The 19,797-nt window shown below is 56.6% G+C and overlaps 3 protein-coding genes across 6 annotated transcripts in view; 2 read left to right on the top strand and 1 right to left on the bottom strand.

The window, feature by feature from the left end:
* Nucleotides 1-751: 751 nt before the first annotated feature.
* NMRAL1 (NmrA like redox sensor 1) lies at nt 752-5,561 on the top strand. 2 transcript variants are annotated; one of them, XM_068146976.1, is made up of 7 exons: nt 752-887; nt 1,099-1,164; nt 1,339-1,577; nt 2,337-2,586; nt 3,005-3,195; nt 4,115-4,325; nt 5,326-5,561. In XM_068146976.1, exons 2-6 carry the CDS (start codon nt 1,125-1,127, stop codon nt 4,283-4,285), a joined length of 891 nt encoding a protein of 296 aa, XP_068003077.1. In that variant the 5' UTR covers nt 752-887; nt 1,099-1,124; the 3' UTR covers nt 4,286-4,325; nt 5,326-5,561. The 2 variants fall into 2 exon arrangements, with proteins under 2 accessions (XP_068003077.1, XP_068003078.1); XM_068146977.1 differs by having other exon boundaries at nt 752-921.
* Nucleotides 5,562-5,567: 6 nt separating this feature from the next.
* Nucleotides 5,568-17,849, bottom strand: DNAJA3 (DnaJ heat shock protein family (Hsp40) member A3). Of its 2 annotated transcripts, XM_068146975.1 has the most exons (12): nt 17,645-17,849; nt 17,316-17,449; nt 16,861-16,944; nt 15,464-15,682; nt 13,405-13,557; nt 12,305-12,452; nt 11,467-11,531; nt 10,489-10,617; nt 9,959-10,074; nt 9,163-9,260; nt 6,919-7,035; nt 5,568-6,257 (listed from the first exon to the last, which is right to left on the bottom strand). In XM_068146975.1, the coding sequence occupies exons 1-11, from the start codon at nt 17,829-17,831 to the stop codon at nt 6,932-6,934; spliced, it is 1,437 nt and encodes a 478-aa protein (XP_068003076.1). In that variant the 5' UTR covers nt 17,832-17,849; the 3' UTR covers nt 5,568-6,257; nt 6,919-6,931. The 2 variants fall into 2 exon arrangements, with proteins under 2 accessions (XP_068003076.1, XP_068003075.1); XM_068146974.1 differs by lacking the exon at nt 6,919-7,035 and having other exon boundaries at nt 17,645-17,837.
* A 1,682-nt stretch (nt 17,850-19,531) lies between these two features.
* LOC137445348 (mitochondrial import inner membrane translocase subunit TIM16-like) overlaps nt 19,532-19,797 on the top strand; it is a 41,618-nt gene continuing 41,352 nt past the window's right edge. For both annotated transcript variants that reach the window (XM_068146971.1, XM_068146968.1), the window contains exon 1: nt 19,532-19,618. In XM_068146971.1, the coding sequence (XP_068003072.1) occupies nt 19,559-19,618 (60 nt within the window). In that variant the 5' untranslated portion in view covers nt 19,532-19,558. The remainder of the gene's footprint in view (nt 19,619-19,797) is intronic.

Raw genomic sequence — 19,797 nt, 5'->3', positions numbered from 1 at the left:
CGTACCTGGGCTGTCAGTGCTGAGAACCGAGGAGTCCTGCCTGAGATTATGTCCTCCCTTGCAAGCGAGTGACTGCTCTTAGCTAGGAACGCTGAGTTACTGCTGGGCTTATGGGAGGGCAGTAGTGGTCTCTGAGGGCAGAGCTGAGCAGCTCTTTGAAGCCTGGGCCTGCATTGTGTAGCTTCAGCCCCGTGCTGTCAGACACCTGAGTACTCCCTGAAGTACTCTGCAACCTTCCCTTGATGGTCATGTTTGAGAGGGTGTAGGTGCTGAGGCTGGGTTGGATTGGCTCTCGTAGCTATTTGTTAAGTGCTGAGGAAACATCAGCTCTCTCCTGCTTGCCTCCAGCTATCCCTGTCCAGTCTGTTTCTAGTGGCTTTCCTCACTGGAGTACCTTACCCAGCAGCCTGCATGTGTGCTGAGGTGAAGACTGCATACTCGCTGAGGTCCTACAAAACTTCGGAGTGATTGCAGCTTGCTTTGACAGAAACTGAGCACTGAGCGGCCCCAACAGCACGCAGTGAAACGCTGCAGGTTCTCAGCTGAAGTAAAGGTCTAGGTCCTAGCTGCGTTGCTCTAGGAGACGTTGCCCGGGGGTGCCAGGGCGGGGCAGCGGTGGAACACTGCCTTCGGGATGAGCCGGCGGGGGCGGGGCCGGGCAAGGGGGCGGAGGCTAGCGATTGGCTGGGGGCTGCTGGGTGGGCGGGCCGGTCAGTGTGATGGACAGGCAGGGTCCGCCCAGACGAATATAGCCAAGCGGCGTCGGGTGGAGACGAGCGGCGCTGAGGGGTGTTGAGCGGCGCCGGTTCAAACCGAGCACAGCTGAGCCGAACGCAGTCGTGTCCAGCCGAACCAAGCCGATTGGAACCGGACAGAGCCGGACCGTGGTGAGAAGACCTGCGACACCGCTCGTCCCTCGGGGTGTGTGTGTGTGTGGTGTGGTGTGTCTGTCCCTGGTTTCTGCTCGATGGCTGCGTCGGGCCCCCGCAGCCGTCCCAGCTCGGTCCTTCCTCCCGTGCCCGGGGAAGCCCTCTTAAGCTGGGTTGAGCCACGGCCGAGCCAGGCCCTGCCTGACTTCTCTGCTTCTCGCCCTGGCAGAGCCCCGGGACCGCCCGCGCTACTTCATGGCTGAGAAAAAACTGATCGTGGTGTTCGGGGCAACCGGTGAGTGCCCGGGGAAAGGCCCGGCCCCTCCTGGATGGGAGGATGGGATGGAGGGACTTGGTGCTTGTGTCAGTGCAGGGTCAGACCGCTCCGCCTCGCACCCCCAGCTCCCTTCATCAGCTCAGCGCAGCCCCGTGTGGAGCCCAGGCTCCTAACGGGGCTCTGCACCTGCAGGAGCTCAGGGGGGCTCCGTGGCCCAGGCTCTGCTGGAAGATGGAACCTTCAGGGTCCGGGCAGTGACAAGGAGCCCCATGAAGAAGGAGGCCAAGAACCTGAAGCAGAAGGGAGCTGAGGTGGTGAAGGCAGATCAGGATGATGAGCCATCCTTGGAGCTGGCCTTGGCAGGTGCCTATGGAGCCTTCATTCTAACCAACTTCTGGGAGCACTGCAGTGAAGAGAAGGAAGTCACCCAGGTACCAGAGCTTCTTTAACTGGGACTGTGTGTGCAATGGTCTGGGCAGCGGGGAGTGAGGGACAGCCCTATGGTGCCTGGTGTCATGGGGCAGCTCGAAGGAAGCCCTGACAATGAAGTGGGTAGTCCAGAAAAGTCCTGAGGCCTTGCAAATAAACCAAGTCCCAGTTCTTACAAAGTGAAAATGTATTCCCTCACAGTTGCAGGGCTCTAGGACCCAGTGCCTCAGGGAGTTGTTAAGTGCCTGGAGATTTGGTGTGACAGAGCACTGCCCAGGAGTCAGAGTAGCAGGAGTGGGAAGACTCAGTCCTCAGCACCGTTGTTGCCTTTGGACCTGTAGCTCTCTGCACTTGCAGCTTTGGGGCCAAAATTTGCTGTGGTATCAGAAACCACAAGGGTGGTGTTCACTGGATTGCCCTGGGTGGCACAATGGCCACACCTGAATGGCAGCAAGTGAAGATAAGATACATTAGGGCAGGTGTGTTGGTCCCTGCAGGTTTAGGGATGGTGTTTGTGCATTTGGCAAGGAGCTGGCAGCAAAGCTGTGTGGCCTTTCTGATGTAGGATGGTGTAAGGACAGGACTCAGCTCCGCCTGGGCTGGGTCTGCTTAGCCCTGGTTCCAGCTGAGGGCTCATGCCAGCAGAGCTTGCTCAGCTGCTGCGTGCTGGATCATGCCCTGCTGCCTAGTGCAGTGAAGGGGAAGGGGAGGGTGTGGTGGTCCCATTCCCCCCTTCATGGCTGGCTTCACCCTGTGCCCAGGGGAAGCGTCTTGCCGACTTGTCGAAGCGCCTGGGCCTGCACCACGTCGTGTACAGTGGCCTGGAGAACGTGAAGCAGCTGACAGGGGGTCAGGTGGTGGTGCCCCACTTCGATGGCAAAGGTGTGGTGCAGGAGTACTTGCAGAAGATTGGTGTTCCCACCACCACCATCCGGCTGCCGTTCTACTTCGAGAACTTCCTCTCCATCTTCAAGCCGCAGAAGGCTGCCCAGGGAGATTCCTTTGTCCTGGGTAAGAGGGGGCCCCTTGCTCACCAGGTAGTCCTCACCTGCTCCCACTGTGCAGAGGGTCACTGAGAGGTGGAGGAAGCAGCATGGCTGCAGACTGGTGGGGATAAGAGGCCTGTGCCAGCTTAACCGCAGTGCAGCTGTGTTGTGGTCCTTCAGACCTCTTTGGTGGCCTGTAAGAAATAAATGAGATCCTGGTCCTGTTTCTGGTGCTGAGGGCTGCTCTGCAGATCCCAGAGGGCCTCTGCACACCCCAGTTGCAGGGAGTTGGGATGTTGGAGGTCAGAGGTGGGGCTGCAGAGGATGTATCATGGTGTGGTGGGTGCTCTGGGCTCTTCCTCACCTTGTGTTCAGAGGCTGGATGCTCAAAGCTCCTGCCATGCTTCCCACTGGGCTGACCAGGATCCATCTCTCCCACACAGCACTGCCCATGGGGGATGTCCCCATGGATGGGATGGCAGTGGAGGACCTTGGGCCTGTTGTGGTTTCCCTGCTGAAGGCCCCGGAGAAGTACATAGGGCAGGTGATTGGGCTGAGCACTGGCAAGCTGACTGAGGCGGAGTATGCTGCTGTCCTCTCCCAGCAGACAGGCAAGAGAGTGGAAGCCAGCAAGGTAGGCAGCATCCCTTGTGGGGGGGGTGAGATGATGTGAGGTGGCACTAACACTGCTTTGTTGATACTGTCCCTGGAGCAGCTCCTGCCCCTGGGGTGTGCAGGTGTGGCCGGGCAGGTCCCTGCCTGGCTCTGAGGGGTAACTGAAGTGGGAGGACTCCAGAAGAGCACCAGGCAGGCACGAGTGGGGCTGCAGACCTGCAGAACAGGTCTCTGCTTGGTGCCCTCCCTGAGGGTTTTGCTGTGTCACCATTACAGTGCTACTGCTTTGTCCCCCAGGACTTCCTTCTGTTTCTTGGGTGTGTTGCTCCCCTCGGGCAGTTGATACTGCTGCTGGGTGTTGCCGTGGGTCTCTGGAGAGCTCTGAGAACAAAGTACTTTGCAGCAGAACCAAAGCACCTCTGCTGCTCTCCAAAGGATCTGCTCTCCCAGTGACAAGCAAGCTCTTTTCCCCAAGCTCCAGCATAGTGCAGAAGCACAGAGATCCACCCTTTGATCCAGGCAGGGTGGGTGCTAGAGCAGCCTGAGCTCCTCAGTCTCTCCTGAGCTTTTCCAGTCCACCCAGCCTGGTTCTAGAACCCCTCAGCCACAGCCTGTGCCCTGCTGCAGGGAAAGGCTCCCTCATAGCTACTATAGGCCAGTCTGGGAGAGCAGGGTGCATGCCCAAGTCTGTGCCCAGGCCAGCTGTGCACCAGGGCTGGGTGCTGGTCCAAGGCAGGCTGGGCTGTAGGGTGCTCAGTGGCACTGCGCTGCCGTGGCTGTGGCTGGCTCAGACCAAGCCCTTCAGCAGCTGTGTGGTTTGGCTTCCCCACCCCCAGCTTGATGCCTTCTCTCACTGCGCCTGGAGGGCATGAATGAGGGAAAGGCCTCAGCAGCCTCTCCCCGTGGGAATAGTTCTTCACCCAAAGTCTCTCTTGCAGATGTCACCAGAGGAGTATGAGAAGCCTGGCTCCCCGGGGGCCAAGGAGCTGGCTGCCATGTTCCGCTTCTACGCTCTGAAGCCAGACCGCAACGTGGCCCTGACCATGAAACTCAACCCCAGGGCCCGCACCTTCGCCCAGTGGGTGCTGGACAACAAGGCTGCCTTCTGAGCCTTCCCTCCCTCCTCCTCCAAGCCTCTGCAGCACCAAGGTGAGCTGTGCCAAGCCACATGGCTGGTAGAGGTCTGGCCCTGGGCGCTGGGCAGAGCTGTGGCCATGGAAGTGCAGCAGCAATCTCCTGAGGCTTGGTTGAGACTAGACCAGCACTAGAACAAGGGCCCCACTGCTTGCACAGCTGCAGGCAGGGGGAGCAGCTCTCTCTGCCCTCACACCTCCTTCAGGGAGGTGTTTGCTTGGCAATTCCAGGTGTTTTCATGCCGCAGGGGGGTGGTGGGGGCTTGGGGTCTAGGATCACCTCTTTCCCAGGCAGCGCTGAGCATGAAGCACCATTGGGTGGGCTGGATGCTGGGTACCCCTGGGCCCCAAAGTGCAGGGCTCTGTCTGCAGGCACCTAAGGCCATTCCACAACTGGTGCAGGCTCTTAGGCAAACAGGAACACCAGGGTTTTCCCCTGGGCCAGTTTCAGGCACCACAGCAGAGCAGTGTGCCTGGAGATGGAGCACACAGGAAATGTGCAGAGGCTTCTCTGCTGTGAAACAGGAAAGCTCAGCCTAATCCAGTCAGTTTTGGCCTGGCCTTTGGGCTCCTACCATTGGGTTGCTGCCCTGTGAGTAAAGCCTTTTCAAGACTGTCACAGAATTGTTTGCTTTGGGTTAGGAAGGAACCTTACAGATCCTGTACTCCAGGAACACTTTTCACTAGACCAGGTTGCTCCAAGGCCTGTTCCAACCTTAGGATTTAGCACTTGCTTACAGAGCTCCTTCCACACACCACCAGATGCTTAGGGGTCTGCTCTGGTGAGAGCAATGGCATTTGGCTTAATGTCCACCAGAGAGGCTCAGGCCATGTGGCCCTCTCCTTGGCCAAGAGCAGACCTTTGTTCCTGTCAGTGGGGAGGGGCAGGGGGTGAGAGACAAGGCAGGGAGGCACAGCAGGTGTTAAATATCTTTATGAAGTCAATCTTATTTACATGGATACAGAATCACTTTACAGACAGCTTTAATCAGGAGGCAACATGTGCTTTATTTCAGCAAATCAAGAAGGTCAAGCCTGCACCAGGTCCTGCTTCAACTGGTCACTCGGGAGGTGGGCTGGTGGTACCTGCACAGCAGCACTAACAGCAGCAGGGGCTGCAGGAAGCACACACACACTGCAAGGGCTCCACTCCGCCTGGAGGGAACCACTTTGCTCTCACACATGTAGGAACTCTGACCAATCCTTTATGCTATGGGTGTTGTGATAAGATAATAAAAGACTTTGTCCCAAACTGGCACAGGGCTTGGTGCTGATCTTGTACCCAGTCAGAAGCAACAACAGCAGCTGTGTGGTAACTAAGTAGTTAAGTCTGGGGGGTGGGAGACCTGAGGCAAAGCACAGCTTCCAGGGCTGCTCTCTGTGCAGTGGCTCAGCAGGAGTTCAGAGCCTGCAGTGCTGAGCTCCAAGGAGTCCCAGCCCCAGAGAGACCTCCCACTCCCATTCCCAGATGTGTGGGAGGGCTGGGTGACTCCAAGGTTAAACCTCACCCACCCACCAGTCCCCTGGGAGCTCCCTGGTGCCACATGCACCCAGCACATCTACATTCAGAAGGGCACCTGAGCAAGCAGCAGACAGCTGCAGGACTCCACACAGCAAACTGCTCTGCTCCAGGCCACTTTTATTTCACATTCCCACTGCTTTGGACTCTACATTTCAACTTTTACCAAATAAAGCTTCCAGCAGCAGCAGGGAGTTGGGAAGCAGCCTGCAGAGAGCCACACTCCTGCCATTCTCCTTCATTACCATTTCCTAGGCTGGTGGATGGGTTTGGTTTGGTGGTGCCTCAGTGGTTTTAGCCTCTCCAGCAGGATTCTCCCTCTGCTGCTGCCTGCTGTCCTTTGCTCTCCAGAGCCTGCTGCCAGAAAAGTTCAGTCTGGGCTGCACAGACGAGCTGCTGCTGGCTCTTAGTTTCCAGTAGAACGCTTCCCTGTGGGTGAAGCAAGCAAGAAACTTCCTATTTCCTGACAGAACTGGCCTAAGAGAGTGCCTCCCCCCCTGCCCTGCCACCACAGTCAGCCCTGCAGCACAGACAAGCTGGGAGCCTGCAGGAAGCTGAGCCCCTGCAGTCCCGGACACCAGTGACTGCTACCAGCCTGCAGCACTCCCTCCCAGCAGCCTACACCAACAGCACACCGTGCTGGTTCCTGTGACAGGGGCTTGGCTGTGCTTTACTGATTCCCTCCTGGTGCTTTAAGACTGTGGTGGGGACAAGCCCAGGCTGAGGGTACCAGCATCAGAGGCTCTGTGCTGGCAGAACAGCCCTGTCCCAGCTTTACCAGCTAACAGGAACACTCTAAGTGCTTTGAAACTGGCACAGACAGGGAGTGGACAAAGAAGGGGACTCCAACAACTACCCTGAAGATTTATCCAGCATTCTTCCAGCCTTTTTAGCTGCAGCAACTCTGCAGTATAGTCCCTGGTGCTTTGCTGCAGGTCACAGGAGACAGCTAGGGCTTTTCACAGCGAGGCTGGGGGGCCTGAGGCTAAGTGAGAAGCAATGCTGTGCTTTTGTGCTGCTTCTACCTCCCAAGTGCAAACTGTGCCCAGCAGGGGGGAAAGATAACAGGAAAAGACAAGAGGCCTCCTACCTCGGATGGGGTGTCAGGAGCTAAACATTTTCTTAAGCTTGGAGAGGAATCCCTCCTTGCTCTCCTCAGCCTCAGGCCTATCCCCGCCTGCGCCAGCACTAGCCGTGGCCCTGCCACCTGAACACAAACAGCAAAGGGCTGCAGTCAGACACATCCTCCACTGGTAACCAGCACTGCTGACCAACCAGAGGGTTGGTTTAGATGGGGAATGGTCAAGGCAGTGGGTTTTGCCTGCACCTGGCAGCAAGTCACAGTACTGGACCACTGGCACTCCAGAAGTGGAAGAGACACCCATCAGCCCAGGTGATGCCCTTCCCTTCTCCTCTCCCCAGCCCTCTGGCCAGGGCATTCTTGTGCTGCACAACCCAGTCAGGGATGCTACAGGCTTTGGAAACAAGTGCTTGGAATTGAGTCTGACTAAAATCATAGCCAACCACAACTTCACAGGAAAGGGAAGGTGTAGTGGTGGCCCCTGGAACAGCCTCTCCTCCTGCTACACAGTGCTGTTGTGGTCACAGAATGCATGAGCTTGGGAGGGACCCTCCAAGGTGATCTTGTCCCACCCCCATGCAGTGAGCAAGAATATCTCCCAACTAGATCAGGTTGCTCAAGGCAGTGTCAAGTTTGACCTTGAATGTCTCCAGGGATGGGGCCTCAGCCACATCTCTGGGCAACCTGTTGCAGTATCTTGATCTTACAGTGCAAAGCAGTGTGGACCTGTGCCAGGAGCCTGCTTCAGGGAATGTCACAGAATGCAACAGTAGCAAGGGGAAAATGAACTTGGGCTGGAATGAAATGCTCCAAGTGTTTCAGATAAGGAATCTTTCTGGGCAGCAAGGAGCAGTTTTCCTGCATAAACAGGTCCTGAGAAGTTGTTTGTCCCTGCAGAGGTGTCTACAGCAAGCACAAGGCAGACTTCTCTGCTAATCTGCTTTCTCTCCAGCAAACCCTTCACTAACCAGCCCTCTGAATCCTACTCCAGCTCTCTCTGCACACAGGGAGCACCGAGTCCAGCCCTTCCCCGCTGCCTGGCGGGCTCAGACTGATGCAATGGTAGGAAACACCCCGGCCGGTGGCAGGGCCCGCCCCCAGCCACACAGGGAGCTTTGCTTCCAGAGCAAGGACAGCTTCCAGCAACAGCCTGTCTCTGTGCTGCACACTGCTGGCGCTGCTCTGAATCACACCTTGCTGCTTCCTCATCTGGAGATGCTGCTGCTCCCAGGCTGGAGAGTGCTGTTCTCCTTGGGCACAGAAATGCCTTAAAAAAGCTGGGAGGGAAGTTTTGTGCTGGGAGCCCTCCCCCTTTCTCCCTAAAGCTGACCTTTAGTGCTTATCCTCAGTGACAGTGACATTGCTGGGTTATGGAGCAGAACACTGCTAAGTATTTGGTGGCTGCTGCCTGTATTCCTCAAGCACTGGCATGTGTGAGGACCTGAGTTCTTGGGATCCTATAGCAGCTCTGAAAGGCTCTCACCTTTGCCTGGCTGTATGCAGACATGATGCCCTTTCTGGTTTCAAGCACAGAAAGAAATCCAGGTGGCTATAAGTAGTTCATTGTGGCAATACAGACAAACCCAGCAGTGAAAGACAAAGCTCTCACTTCACTGTTCCACCATATTTTGCCTTTAGCTGCCAGGTACCTCTCCCCCAAACCCACATAACTGCTGAATCAGAATTTCATCTGGAGCTGAGAAAGCAGCCTCCAGGGACCTCACAGCCCCCATCACACAGGACACTGCTGCTGGCTGGAGCCAACGTGCACCACCAGTGAGCATTCCTACCCCAGGTTCCCCAACATGCAGAGAGCATGGCTGAGAGCAGCCCTGGCAGCAGCACTCCCCTTCAGCTTCCTAGGGGAAACATCCCCACTGTGGGCAAAACCACAACAGATCAGCTCTGGCCTGAAGCACCTCTCTTCCACCTCTGCTACGAGTTACTTGTGGTGCAGGGGCAGATGCAGGGAGCAGAAGGCTTTCATCACCACAGCAAGACTCCCCACAGCCTGCCAGCACCCCTAGAACCTCAACACCCCCTCTCCATTCATGGGGATCTGCCCAGCGAGCGCTGGAGCGAAGCTCTCCGGGCAGAGGCTGCCTCCTTGCTTTGTGCTGCAGCCTATTAATGTGATGCTGTAACTATTCCCACGCCAGGCAGGTTGTGCTGGCAGGCTGGCTGAAGGTGTCCCTGGCTGCTCTGCCCAGGCAGGCAGCTCCCTGGGGGAGCAGAGGCAGCTCCAGCACTCACCCGACGCCGTGTTCGTGACGCCGTTGACGGTGCCGTCCACGTCGGCCTCGTCCTCGGCGTAGCTCATCATTAAAGCTCTCTGGCGATCCGTCAGCCTCCTGCAGGCCCAAGCAGAGGGGGTGGTTATGGCACAGCTCTACCTACACACCTCCTCAACCTCCTCCAGCAGCACCCCAGAGGCAGCTGCTGCAGGATGAGATGAACATGCCAAGGATCCCCACAGTGCTCTTAAACTGAGCCATCCATAAAGCACAAACCCCGGCACAAGAGGAGGGGTACCAGGAAGGTCACCAAACTGCAGTGAAGAACTAAAGTGTTCACAAGTGCTGAGAAGAGCTGTGTGGAGCTGCACCAGGACGCTCACCTGGTAGGCAGAGCTCAGGAAATGAACTCCCTAGGTAAGTACAGCAACACAAGTGAAAGAGTTTTCTTCCCCACTGGGGCCAAGAGTGGCCAAGCAGTCTGAAAAGCAACTGCCAAGGGGTTTGGTTCCTTTGGGCTGGAGGTGTGAGAGCACAGAGAGGTTAAAAGCTGGAACCTTTCACTGGTGTCACCAGGCTCCAGATGGAATCACCCATCACGAGGCAGAACTCCTCCTGTATGCCAGGGGTCAGGATTTGTAGAGCTGGGCTGCCAAATGGCATTACTGAACAAAAATGAAGTCCACTTTGCATCAGAATAGAAAGCAGAGAGAGGAAACGGTGACCTCAGAGAAGCAGCTCCACAAAGTCCTCCTGGAGAGTGGTTTTTGGGAGAACTTCAAGCTTTCAGAGAGACTGGTGGCAGCTCTACTTACTGTGGAATTTTAACCTTGATGTGAATGTAGTGGTCTCCATAGCCATAACTGTTCACCCTGGGGATGCCTTTCCCACTCATTCGGATCTTCTGGTCTGGCTGAATACCAGGGGGTATCTGTTAGCACAGAGGGGTCACAGCTGTTACTCCTGGTTAACCATTGAGGCAGTAATTGCATGTGTGTCAAAATTAACTGCTTCTCCAGCAGGCTTCCAAGTAGGATGGCCAAGCTGGTACCTCCATCCACCTGGACACACTCAGAGTCAGCAATGATGGGAAAGCTTTTGAAGGAACAAGTGAAGAACCTCAGTCTGACCACAGACAGGATTTGTCCAGCAACCCACCAGCCCCCACACAGCAACAGGGCAGGAGGTGTGGCCAAGCAGGGCACAAACTCCCCATGCTCAGTCCTGAAGAAGCCTGGATTGTGATGCAGGCAGGCTTAGGAGCTTTGCAGCACCCCTGCAGCAAAGGAGGCTCTACCACCCCACAGAGATCTGTGCCCAGGCTCTTCCCCAGCATGGTACTCACTGTGATACTGATTGTCTCATACAAGCCTTGACACCTGGCTGTGCCTCCCAGAACAGCCTGTGCTATGGAAATTAGGAGGTCTGAGTGGATATCTGCTCCATTCCTTCTGAACACAGAACTTTTCTGAACCTGAAAGGCAGGCAGTTCCAACGAGAAGTCAGCACAGCACCAGAACATTCTCCTGGTAAGCTGCTCCGAGGGTCCTCAGAGGAAAACACATCAGATTCTCTAGTCAGACCCTTTACTGCAGGGTTAAAGAGTGAATGCTCAGTCTCATAGGAAAACACACCTAACCACAATTAGCCAGAGGAGGGGGAGGAGGTCTGCTCCCTACCTCAGAAGCTCCCCAAACCCTGTGGTTGTTGATGCTGCAGCAGGTACTGCCTTGCTCAGTACCCCAAGCAAGAGAAAGCCAGAAGAGGAGAAGGAGGCAGCCAAGCACCTTTGCAGTGACTTCCTGAGCTACCAGAGAATGAAACCTTCCTGGCTCCACAAAAAAGGTACTGAAAAAAAAGTCTCCTCCTTACCAGAGACTCCAGTGACAGAAAACCTACAGGAGAGAGCCCCAGCTACAGAACCTGGCTAAGCAGCACTCCATGTGTGGGCACAAGGACACTGCACCAGCCAGCCTCTCATGGGCATTCCTGCAGCCCTCCCTGCTCCCACCCAGGCAAGCACATTGCCAAGGCAAAGACTCAAGGCATCAGGAGTCTGCTCTGCATTCTGATGCAGGCTACTGCAAGGGCCTCATCCTGAACAAGCAGCATGGTTCTTGCCAAGCAGACTGACCCTTACACCACTTGCTACAATGCTCAACTGCCACCTCAGAAAGTTCAGGTGGATCATGTTCCCTCAGCTGTTCCAAGGGATCACTTGCTCTTCCTGCTCCATCCCCATTCATTCAGGCACCTTCCAGGCAGTTGGGAACAAGAAACCAACTTCAATGCTGGGAACAGCCAAGAACATGACAATACCTACCCTGAATGTGATGAAGATCTCCTTCTTCCCCACAGGCATCCGAACTGTCTGCCCATCCTCAACCCCTGCAGCCAGCAAAGAAAGAGGGAATGTTACCTTGCATTAGAATCCACTTGAACACCCACAGCTCCCGCCACCCCCAAAAGCTGGCCACCACCACAGGACCTGCACATCCAGGAAGACAAGGCCCTAGACCAGGCAGCAGAGTGACACTCTTCCCCAGGAGCTGTGGCCAAGGGAAGGAGGATTCAGCACAGGCTGATACCTCTGAGGTGACCACTGCACCCCAAGCAGGCTCACTGCTTCAATCCCTACAGTATTATCTAGGGACATGTCCCATCCTAAGGAACACTGTGGCAGCCTTCACAAGCTGCAGGAAAATGACAGGCTCTTCATGCAGGGTGGTCTCAAAGCAGCAAGTCTTCAGCCCCACCATTCATTTTATCCTCTCTGGTGAGGAAGGGCATCAGCACTAAGCCAAGCCAGGGCTTCCCAGATTCCCACCCTCCCCCCAGGCTTCATCAAGGACAAACGAAAGATCCACAGCAACAAAACCTCTCGAGAGTTTCACTCTTTGAAAGCTGCTCAGAAGGCTTCATGTAAGAACCAAAACCATAGCTCAGGAAGGGCAAAGCTGACAGTTATACCCAAGGCCAGAAAGTTCCTCTCATTACTACCCCTTCAACTGCCAAGCTGTCAGCCTGCTCTGATCTCAACTTCTCTGACACAGAACTTCTTACACTGCTCTCATGCTCATATGTGGCAGGACCCAGCCACGCTCTGCAGGCCAGCACCTTGCTGTGGGCCAAGTGGTTATTTAACAGACTGCACCACTAACCAGCTGGCACAGGAACCATCACTGTCTTCTTCTGCTTGGTTTGCCCTGTCCCTCGACACATGAGGCACGGCGTTGTGATGATGGAGCCGCGGCCGCCGCAGCGCCGGCAGGTCGAGCGCATCACGAAGGGGCCGGTGTTGATGGTCTCCTGGGGAGGCAAACACACATCATGGACCTACTGGCTATGAGCTGGTGCCTTCCACTGCCCCAGAACACTGCCAGGGACTGAATCCCTCTCATGGCACGTGGAACCCAACAGGGCAGAGGTATCCCTTGGCAAGGTGTGGAGCAGAACACTGGCTCAGCAATCCAAGGAGGATGCTGTTCCCAAGGAGCTGGATCGGACTGGATCCCACCACACCCCAGCTTCCACCGAGAACCAGCACTGCTGTGACTCTTGTGGGAATGGAAACAACTTTCCATCTCCAGGCTTTAACGTGAGTGCAGGCAGGAAGCTCCTTACAGGGCTGTTTCAACATCTCCATTTCAAGGAGTCCAAGGACAATCCACTTGCACAAAGCATTGTGGGTGCCCAGCAGAACGTCACAAGGCCAAGCTGTGACCTGAACTGTGAAAGCCACCCACCAGACTGAGGCACAGGAGGGAACAGGGAAAAGAGGTCTCCTCTGCAGTCTCTTCTGACCAACACCACCTGCTCTACACAGAAAGGTGTTCAGGTCACAGACCAGTTACCCCAGCATCCATTTTGATGTGTGGAAATGGAGAGCCTGAAGCTCAATCACTGCTTACTATGGGCTCAGGTATCTTCTCTTATCATGGGTACCATGAGCCCACCATCACCTTCCTCCTCCCTTCACCCCTCAATTCAAAGAATCCCATTTAATGTCCAAGTCCTTTCAGAACTGTTCCATTATCTAGACATGGTTTGCTGGATGGACACCACCAGCTGATCAGGCCTGAAGGGCAGTGCTTTCAGCTGGGCAGGCCACTACTTCCACACAAAGAAAATCAAGTCCAGGTTGACTCAGTCTCACCCAACATAAGCTGGTAACTGTAGTGACAGTTTGTCTCTGTGGAAGGGCCTGGCTGGCCTGAACAAAGCAAGGCACAGCAGGACCTGTGTCTTTAAAGGCACTTACCATGCCAGTGCCATTGCAGTAGTGACAGCGCTGGGACTTGGTGCCAGGCTCGTGTCCTTTGCCATGGCACCGCTCACAGGAGTCGTTGATGTTCACCACAATCTCCTTGTTGACACCTTTTGCAGCTTGAGTGAATGTCAGTTCCATGATGTACTGCAGAGGAAACATGCACAAGGATCTAAAGCTGATGTGTGATGGGGTTCAGGCCAAGCATCACAGAATCCTGGAAGGAACATCTGGAGGTCATCCAGTCCACACCCCCCTGCTCAAGCAGGGTACCCACAGCAGCTTGCCCAGGATCACAATGGCCAGGTGGGGTTGGAAGCTCTCCAGAGGAGACTCCACAACCTCTTTCAGCAGACTCTTCCAGAGCTCCAGCACCCTCACACCAAACAAGTTTCTCCTCATCTTCAGATGGAACCTCCTGGGTTCCAGTATGTGCCCACTGACCCTTGTCCTGTCATTGGGCACCACTAGCAAGAGTCTGACCCCATCCTCTTGCCCCCTATGCTCTTGCTGAGCACTGATCAGATCCCTTCTCAGGCTGCTCTTCTCCAGGCTCAACAGCCCCAGGGCTCTCAGCCTTTCCTCCTCAGAGATGTTCCAGGCCCCTCAGTATCTCCACAGCCTGCACTGGACTCTCTCCAGTAATTCCCTGTCTCACTTCAACTGGGGAGCCCAGACCTCCAGCTGTGGCCTTACTGGGGCAGAGCAGAGAGGGAGAAGAACCTCCCTTGACCTGCTGGTCACACTCTTCTTCATGCACTCATCAAATAACACTTCAAATACACCTGCAGGGAAAGAAAGGGATGGATGCATGACCCCTTCCTGCTTAAGGAAGCAGTGATCTGTCCTGCATAAACAAACAGGAGGACAGAAGGATGGCAGACATTACAGGAATAATGATTAAATCAGGCTGAACAGCAGTTGTAGCAGAAATTGGATTTTAAAATAGAAAAGAAGGAAGAAAAAAAATAGAAGAGAAGTGTGTTCCTGCTCTCAGAGAAACCCTTTCTACTTCTAAAAGCTTTGTTTGATGGGAAGGCAGCAGCAGGTGGGGGAGCAGCTTTCAGTTCCAATGCTGTGCCTGCTCTTCCTCAATAAACTCTTCACTTACCAAGGGCAGCCATCAGCACAGGTGACTGCACAGAGCAGGAAACTCTGCTTATAACAGAAAGGCCATTTTTAGTCAATCCAGAGGCACTGAATCCCAAGCAGGGATCCAAAGGCAGCATACAAACCAGCACTTTTAGCTGCAGTACAAAAGAACACCACACTGGTTTGGTTTCACCATGGGCTCCACTGCAAAATGAAGCAAATTAAGTTGCAAAATGAAGCCAATTAAGCTGTCAAACCCAAGGCTGGAAGGCTCAGTTTATGGTTCAAAGGTATACTGTGGTTTGTAGCACTGTAGATCAAAGCAGCCCCAAGCAGGCTGACACACAGCAGCAAAGGTGCCTCTGTAAGGCTGCCAGCGCTGGGCTGCACCAATTGCTGCTGGTAAACACAAACTCCAACAGCTGAAGCCCAGGAAACTGTCTGGAGGGGTGGAGAATGTAGCTACTTAGCTCACCAATGATACAGAATGACAAAAGCAGGGAGTTGTTCTGGTTGGAAAAGCCCTCTAAGATCAGGAAGTCCAACCACCCCCACACCACCACCATTCCCACTAAACTATGTCCCAAAGTGCCATGGCCACACATTCCTTGGGCATCCCCCCAGGGATGGTGACTCCACCGCCTCCCTGGGCAGCCTGTTCCAATGCCTGACCACTCCTGCAGGGAAGGAACTGTTCCTCATCTCCAGCCTAGACCTCCCCTGGCACAATTTGAGGCCATTTCCTCTTGCTCTATGGCTTGACCCTAGGGAGAAGTAACTCTCCTACCCACACAGTGAGACATTCTGCCACTTCCAGAAGCAAATCCTTTGCTTCAGCTGGCTCCTGGAGTGGTCTGTGCCAGGCCACTGTCCCTCTCCAGCTCTTCTCTTTCAGTTCATTTTCAGTTCTCACTCTGCTTTTCATTTTCCACCTTACCTGGAAACCCACCACGCTTCTTACCTCCTGTGGCTGGTCAAAGGCGTTCTGAAAATCACCAAAAGGGGATCCTGAGAACTCTCCAAAGATCTTCTTGAACAGCTCCTCCGGGTCGATGGAGGGGCCGCTGCTCCAGTACTGCCGCCCGGCACCGGCACCGGCACCAGCGCCGGCGCTGCCGGCGTCGAAACTCGCCGTGCCGTAGGCGTCGTACTGCTTGCGCTTCACCTCATCGCTCAGCACCTGCCAGGCGAAACAGTGGTGCCCTCAGGACCACAGATGGATGCCCAGCACCTCAGCAGCCTGTGTCTCTCAGAACTCCAGGCTCCTGCCATAACCAGAACAAGCTCACCTTCTCCAGCCTCCCTATCACCGCGAGCTCCGAGCAGCACTTGAACTACTGCAGAGCTGCTGCTGCTCTGCTCCCTCGCAGCTCACCGTGAGGAAAATGACAAGATCTCACCAATTTGTAACTTGCATTGTACAGTGGATCATTAATACATGGTGTAAAAGCTGAGGTAAATCTGAAAACCCCACAGCAATCAGAGCATCAGTAAGGTTGGAAAAGACCTCAAAGATCATCAAGTCCAACCTGTCACCCAACACCTCACAGCTACTAAACCATGGCACCAAGTGCCACGTCCAATCCCCTCTTGAACACCTCCAGGGATGGAGACTCCACCACCTCCCTGGGCAGCACATTCCAATGGCTAACAACTCTCTCTGGGAAGAACTTTCTCCTCACTACACTTCCCCTGGTGCAGCTTGAGACTGTGTCCTCTTGTTCCAGTGCTGGTTGCCTGGGAGAAGAGACCAACCCCCTCCTGGCTACAACCTCCCTTCAGGTAGCTGTACACAGCAAGAAGGTCTCCCCTGAGCCTCTTCTTCTCCAGGCTAAGCAACCCCAGCTCCCTCAGCCTCTCCTCACAGGGCTGTGCTCAAGGCCTCTCCCCAGCCTTGTTGCCCTTCTCTGGACAGGTTCAAGAGTCTCAATGTCCTTCTTAAACTGAAGGGCCCAGAACTGGACACAGGACTCAAGGTGTGGCCTAACCAGTGCTGAGTACATGGAGGTTTCTGAACAAGCTGAGGAGCAGGAGGAAATGAGGCTGGGGCAGCACAGTGGCAGCTGCATCTGTCTCCCAACAGCCAGTAGCTGCTGACAAGGGTTTTTTTGTTTATTTAAGTAGTGCCTGCAGCATCCACACCAGTCACTCCCTGCTCAGCAGGCAGCACAATTTGAGAGAGCCCAAAACACATCCAGCTAAATCAGATGCTGGGGGTAAATGATCTCCTGTTGACAGAGGCACTCATGCCCAAGCCATCACAAAACAGCATTTCACAAGGAATGCATACAGGAAATGCTTCCCCCCACCCCCTCCAATCCTGCCTCCTCTTCACGGCAATAAAACCCTGCACATTACCTCGTAGGCTTCTGCCAGCTGAGAGAACTTCTCTTTAGCTTTAGGGTCATCCTTGTTTGTATCTGGGTGGTATTTCTTTGCCAGCTACACAACAGAAAACAAACTATTAGAGACGGAGATCATTTACTCTAGCAGAGCTCGCACACCAGGCAGAGCTTGACAGCAGACCATCTGCACTGTAGGGAACTAAAAGCGTTCATTTTCCCCGTCCCCTGCCAATGTGAGGAATCACAGCAATCCCAGGGCCTTCTGGAGAGAGACCTGAGATGACAGCCCGGGCAAGCCATGCTTTTGAGGAGATCCCCCGGCCGATGTGCTGAGCATGGCCACCGCCCCCTCCCCGCGTCTGCAGAGCAAAGCGGTCTCACGGGGCTCACCCTCTGCACAAGGGAAGCTGCAGGCCCCGGCCCCCGGTCTCCCGCCCCCCCCCCCGGGCTCCCCGCGGCCGCACGTGCCTGGTAGTAGGCCTTCTTAATCTCCTTCTGCGTGGCGGTGCGGGGCACCCCGAGCACCTGGTAGTAGTCCTCCTTGGAACGGGCCCCGGCGCTGCTGTGGAAGGAGGCGGCGGCGGCGGCAGCGCGCTTCGACCCTGCGGGAGAGGAGGGCGCACGGGCCGCTGTGAGGGCAGAGCAGCCAGGGTGGCGGCCGGGCCGCTGCCGCCAAGGGCAGGAGGAAGAACAAGACCGGGCAAAGGCGCCCGTTCCCTGCCCGGCCCCGCCAGGCCAGCCCGAGGCTGGCCGCCCCCCGCCCCGGCCCGCTGCCCCCCTCCTCCGTCCCCCCTCACCCGCCGCGCAGAGCCCGGCGCACAGCGGCAGGAGGCGGCGGGCGGCGGCGGCGCGGTGCGGCGGCGGGAGGCTGAGTCCCCGGACGAGCCAGACGAGCGGCAGCCGCCTCTCCCCCGGCCCGCGGCTGCGGGCGGCGGCCACGGCGGCGGCCACCCCGAACCAGCGCGACGAGCTCCCGGCCGCCATCTTGGTCCGCGGGCAGCGCTGCGCATGGGCCGCCCTGCGGGCGGAGGCGGGGGGCGCGGTGCGCATGCGCGGTGCGCGGCGCCGGGCCCCGTGGCTGCCTGCGCGCGGCGCGCCGGGGCGGTGAGGCAGGTCCGTGCTGAGCGCAGAGCTCGGCGGGACCCTGGGCAGCAGCCTGCGGATCAGCCAGGCTCCACGACGCCTGTCTCCGGAGGGGTCTGCGGCAGCCGCGCCTTGGGAAACGGCGGCTTTGCGGCGGGGTCGGTGGCTCAGTGTTGCACGTGTGGGGCCTTCTGAGGGCTCTTCTGCCTCGGCGGGGAAATTGTAGCTGAGCTCAGGTGGCCAATAAGGCCATCAGCGTCCTGCGTTGGAGCAGCAATGGTATGGCCAGCAGGACGTGGGCAGGGATCGTTTCCCTGTGCTCAGCGCTGCTGAGGCTACACCCCCGCACTCCAAGAAGGACATTGAGGGGCTGGAACGGGTCCAGAGAAGGGCAACGAACGTGGTGAACGGTCTAGAGCACAAGTCTGGTCAGGGAGACTTTCTGGCTCTCTGCAGCCACCTGAAAGGAGGTTGCAGGCAGGTAGGGATTGGTTCCTTCTCCCAAGGAACAAGCAACAGGATAAAATGGCCTCAAGTTGCATCAGAAGATGTTGAAGTTGGACATGAGGAATAATTTCTTCCCCAAAGGGTTGTCAAGGCCTGACCTAGGCTGCCTAGGGCAGTGGTGGAGCCCCCACCCCAGAGGGGTTTCAGAGCTGTGCAGATGCAGTGCTGAGGGCCATGGTGTAGTGGTGACCTGGCAGTGCTGGGTTAATGTTTTGACTCTGTGAGCTTAAAGGTCTTTTCCAGCCCACCCATTCTGTGAGTCTATGCAATAAAGGCTTTTCTGAACCTGGAATGGCTGTGCCAGACCACCACCTGCGCTGAGGGTAGGAGCTTTTCTCCATAGAGGAGGAGAGCTCATGCCAAGTGTGTTTCTCTGCCGCTGGCGTTACCAGGGCTGGCGCTTTGCAATGTTCCTCAGCAGCTCAGCTCAGCTCTGCACTGTGTGGGAGGCACACAGCAGCGGCGCTCAGCGGCGAGGGGGATGTGTCAGATCCTGTCTGCTGTCACCATGCATGCAGCCTGGGTGGCAGGGAAGGACACCTGAGTTGCACTGGCATGGGTAACACCGTGACCAGGCCCTGAGGGCTCAGTGGGCTCGGGTCCAGCCTTCCCTTCTGCAGCTTTGCATGTGGGAAAGGCTTCTGTCTAATGCTGGCTGTGTGGCTATGGAGGGATGAGGACACTGAGCCCATAGGACTGGAAACCTCCCATTATCCCCATTTGGATCCCAAAGGAAAGGTCACCCTTGTCTCCAGCAGGACATTTGGGTGACAATAGAAGTCACAGCCTGCAGGTGGTGACAACCGTGGGTCTGGTAACCCCAAATCAATGCCAGAGGCAGAGGGCTGCCTGCCCCAGGATGGTCATCACTGGGAGGTTTCAACGCTCGGGGGTCGGCTCTGAGCAGGGTCCCGGGAGCTGCTACCCTGCCCCGGGGGACTCGCCGCCAGCACCGGACACGCGTGGGGCGAGGGTCTAGCGGGGGCGTGCCTAGCGCGGAGGGGCGGGGCTAGCAGGCAAGGGCGTGGCCAGGGGCGTGGCCGGCTTGCAGCCCCGGGGCGGGCGGAGCGGCGGGGCTGGGCTGGGCTGGGCTGGGCTGGGTGCAGTGCAACCGGAGCACCATGAACCGCTTCAAGGCGTCCAAGTTCCGGCACACCGAGGCCCGGCTGCCTCGCAGGGAGGTGAGAGCCGCGGGACGCTCCCCGCCGCCCGGCAGCGGGGGAGTGGTGCGGGGGCGGTGGGGTCGGGGCGGGGTGGGGCGGCCCCGGCAGGGCGCGGCGCTGGGTCCCGTTGCTGGGTCCCGTTGCTGCCCTACCGCCAGGGCAGGGGCTGCGCCAGGGTTCCCCGCGCGGGGCATAGT

This window comes from Melanerpes formicivorus, unplaced genomic scaffold, assembly GCF_026170545.1.
Source record: "Melanerpes formicivorus ecotype bairdi unplaced genomic scaffold, bMelFor1.0.p_v2 SCAF_14, whole genome shotgun sequence".
Classification (NCBI taxonomy): Eukaryota; Metazoa; Chordata; class Aves; order Piciformes; family Picidae; genus Melanerpes; species Melanerpes formicivorus.
This window is presented reverse-complemented; position numbering and strand designations above follow the sequence as displayed.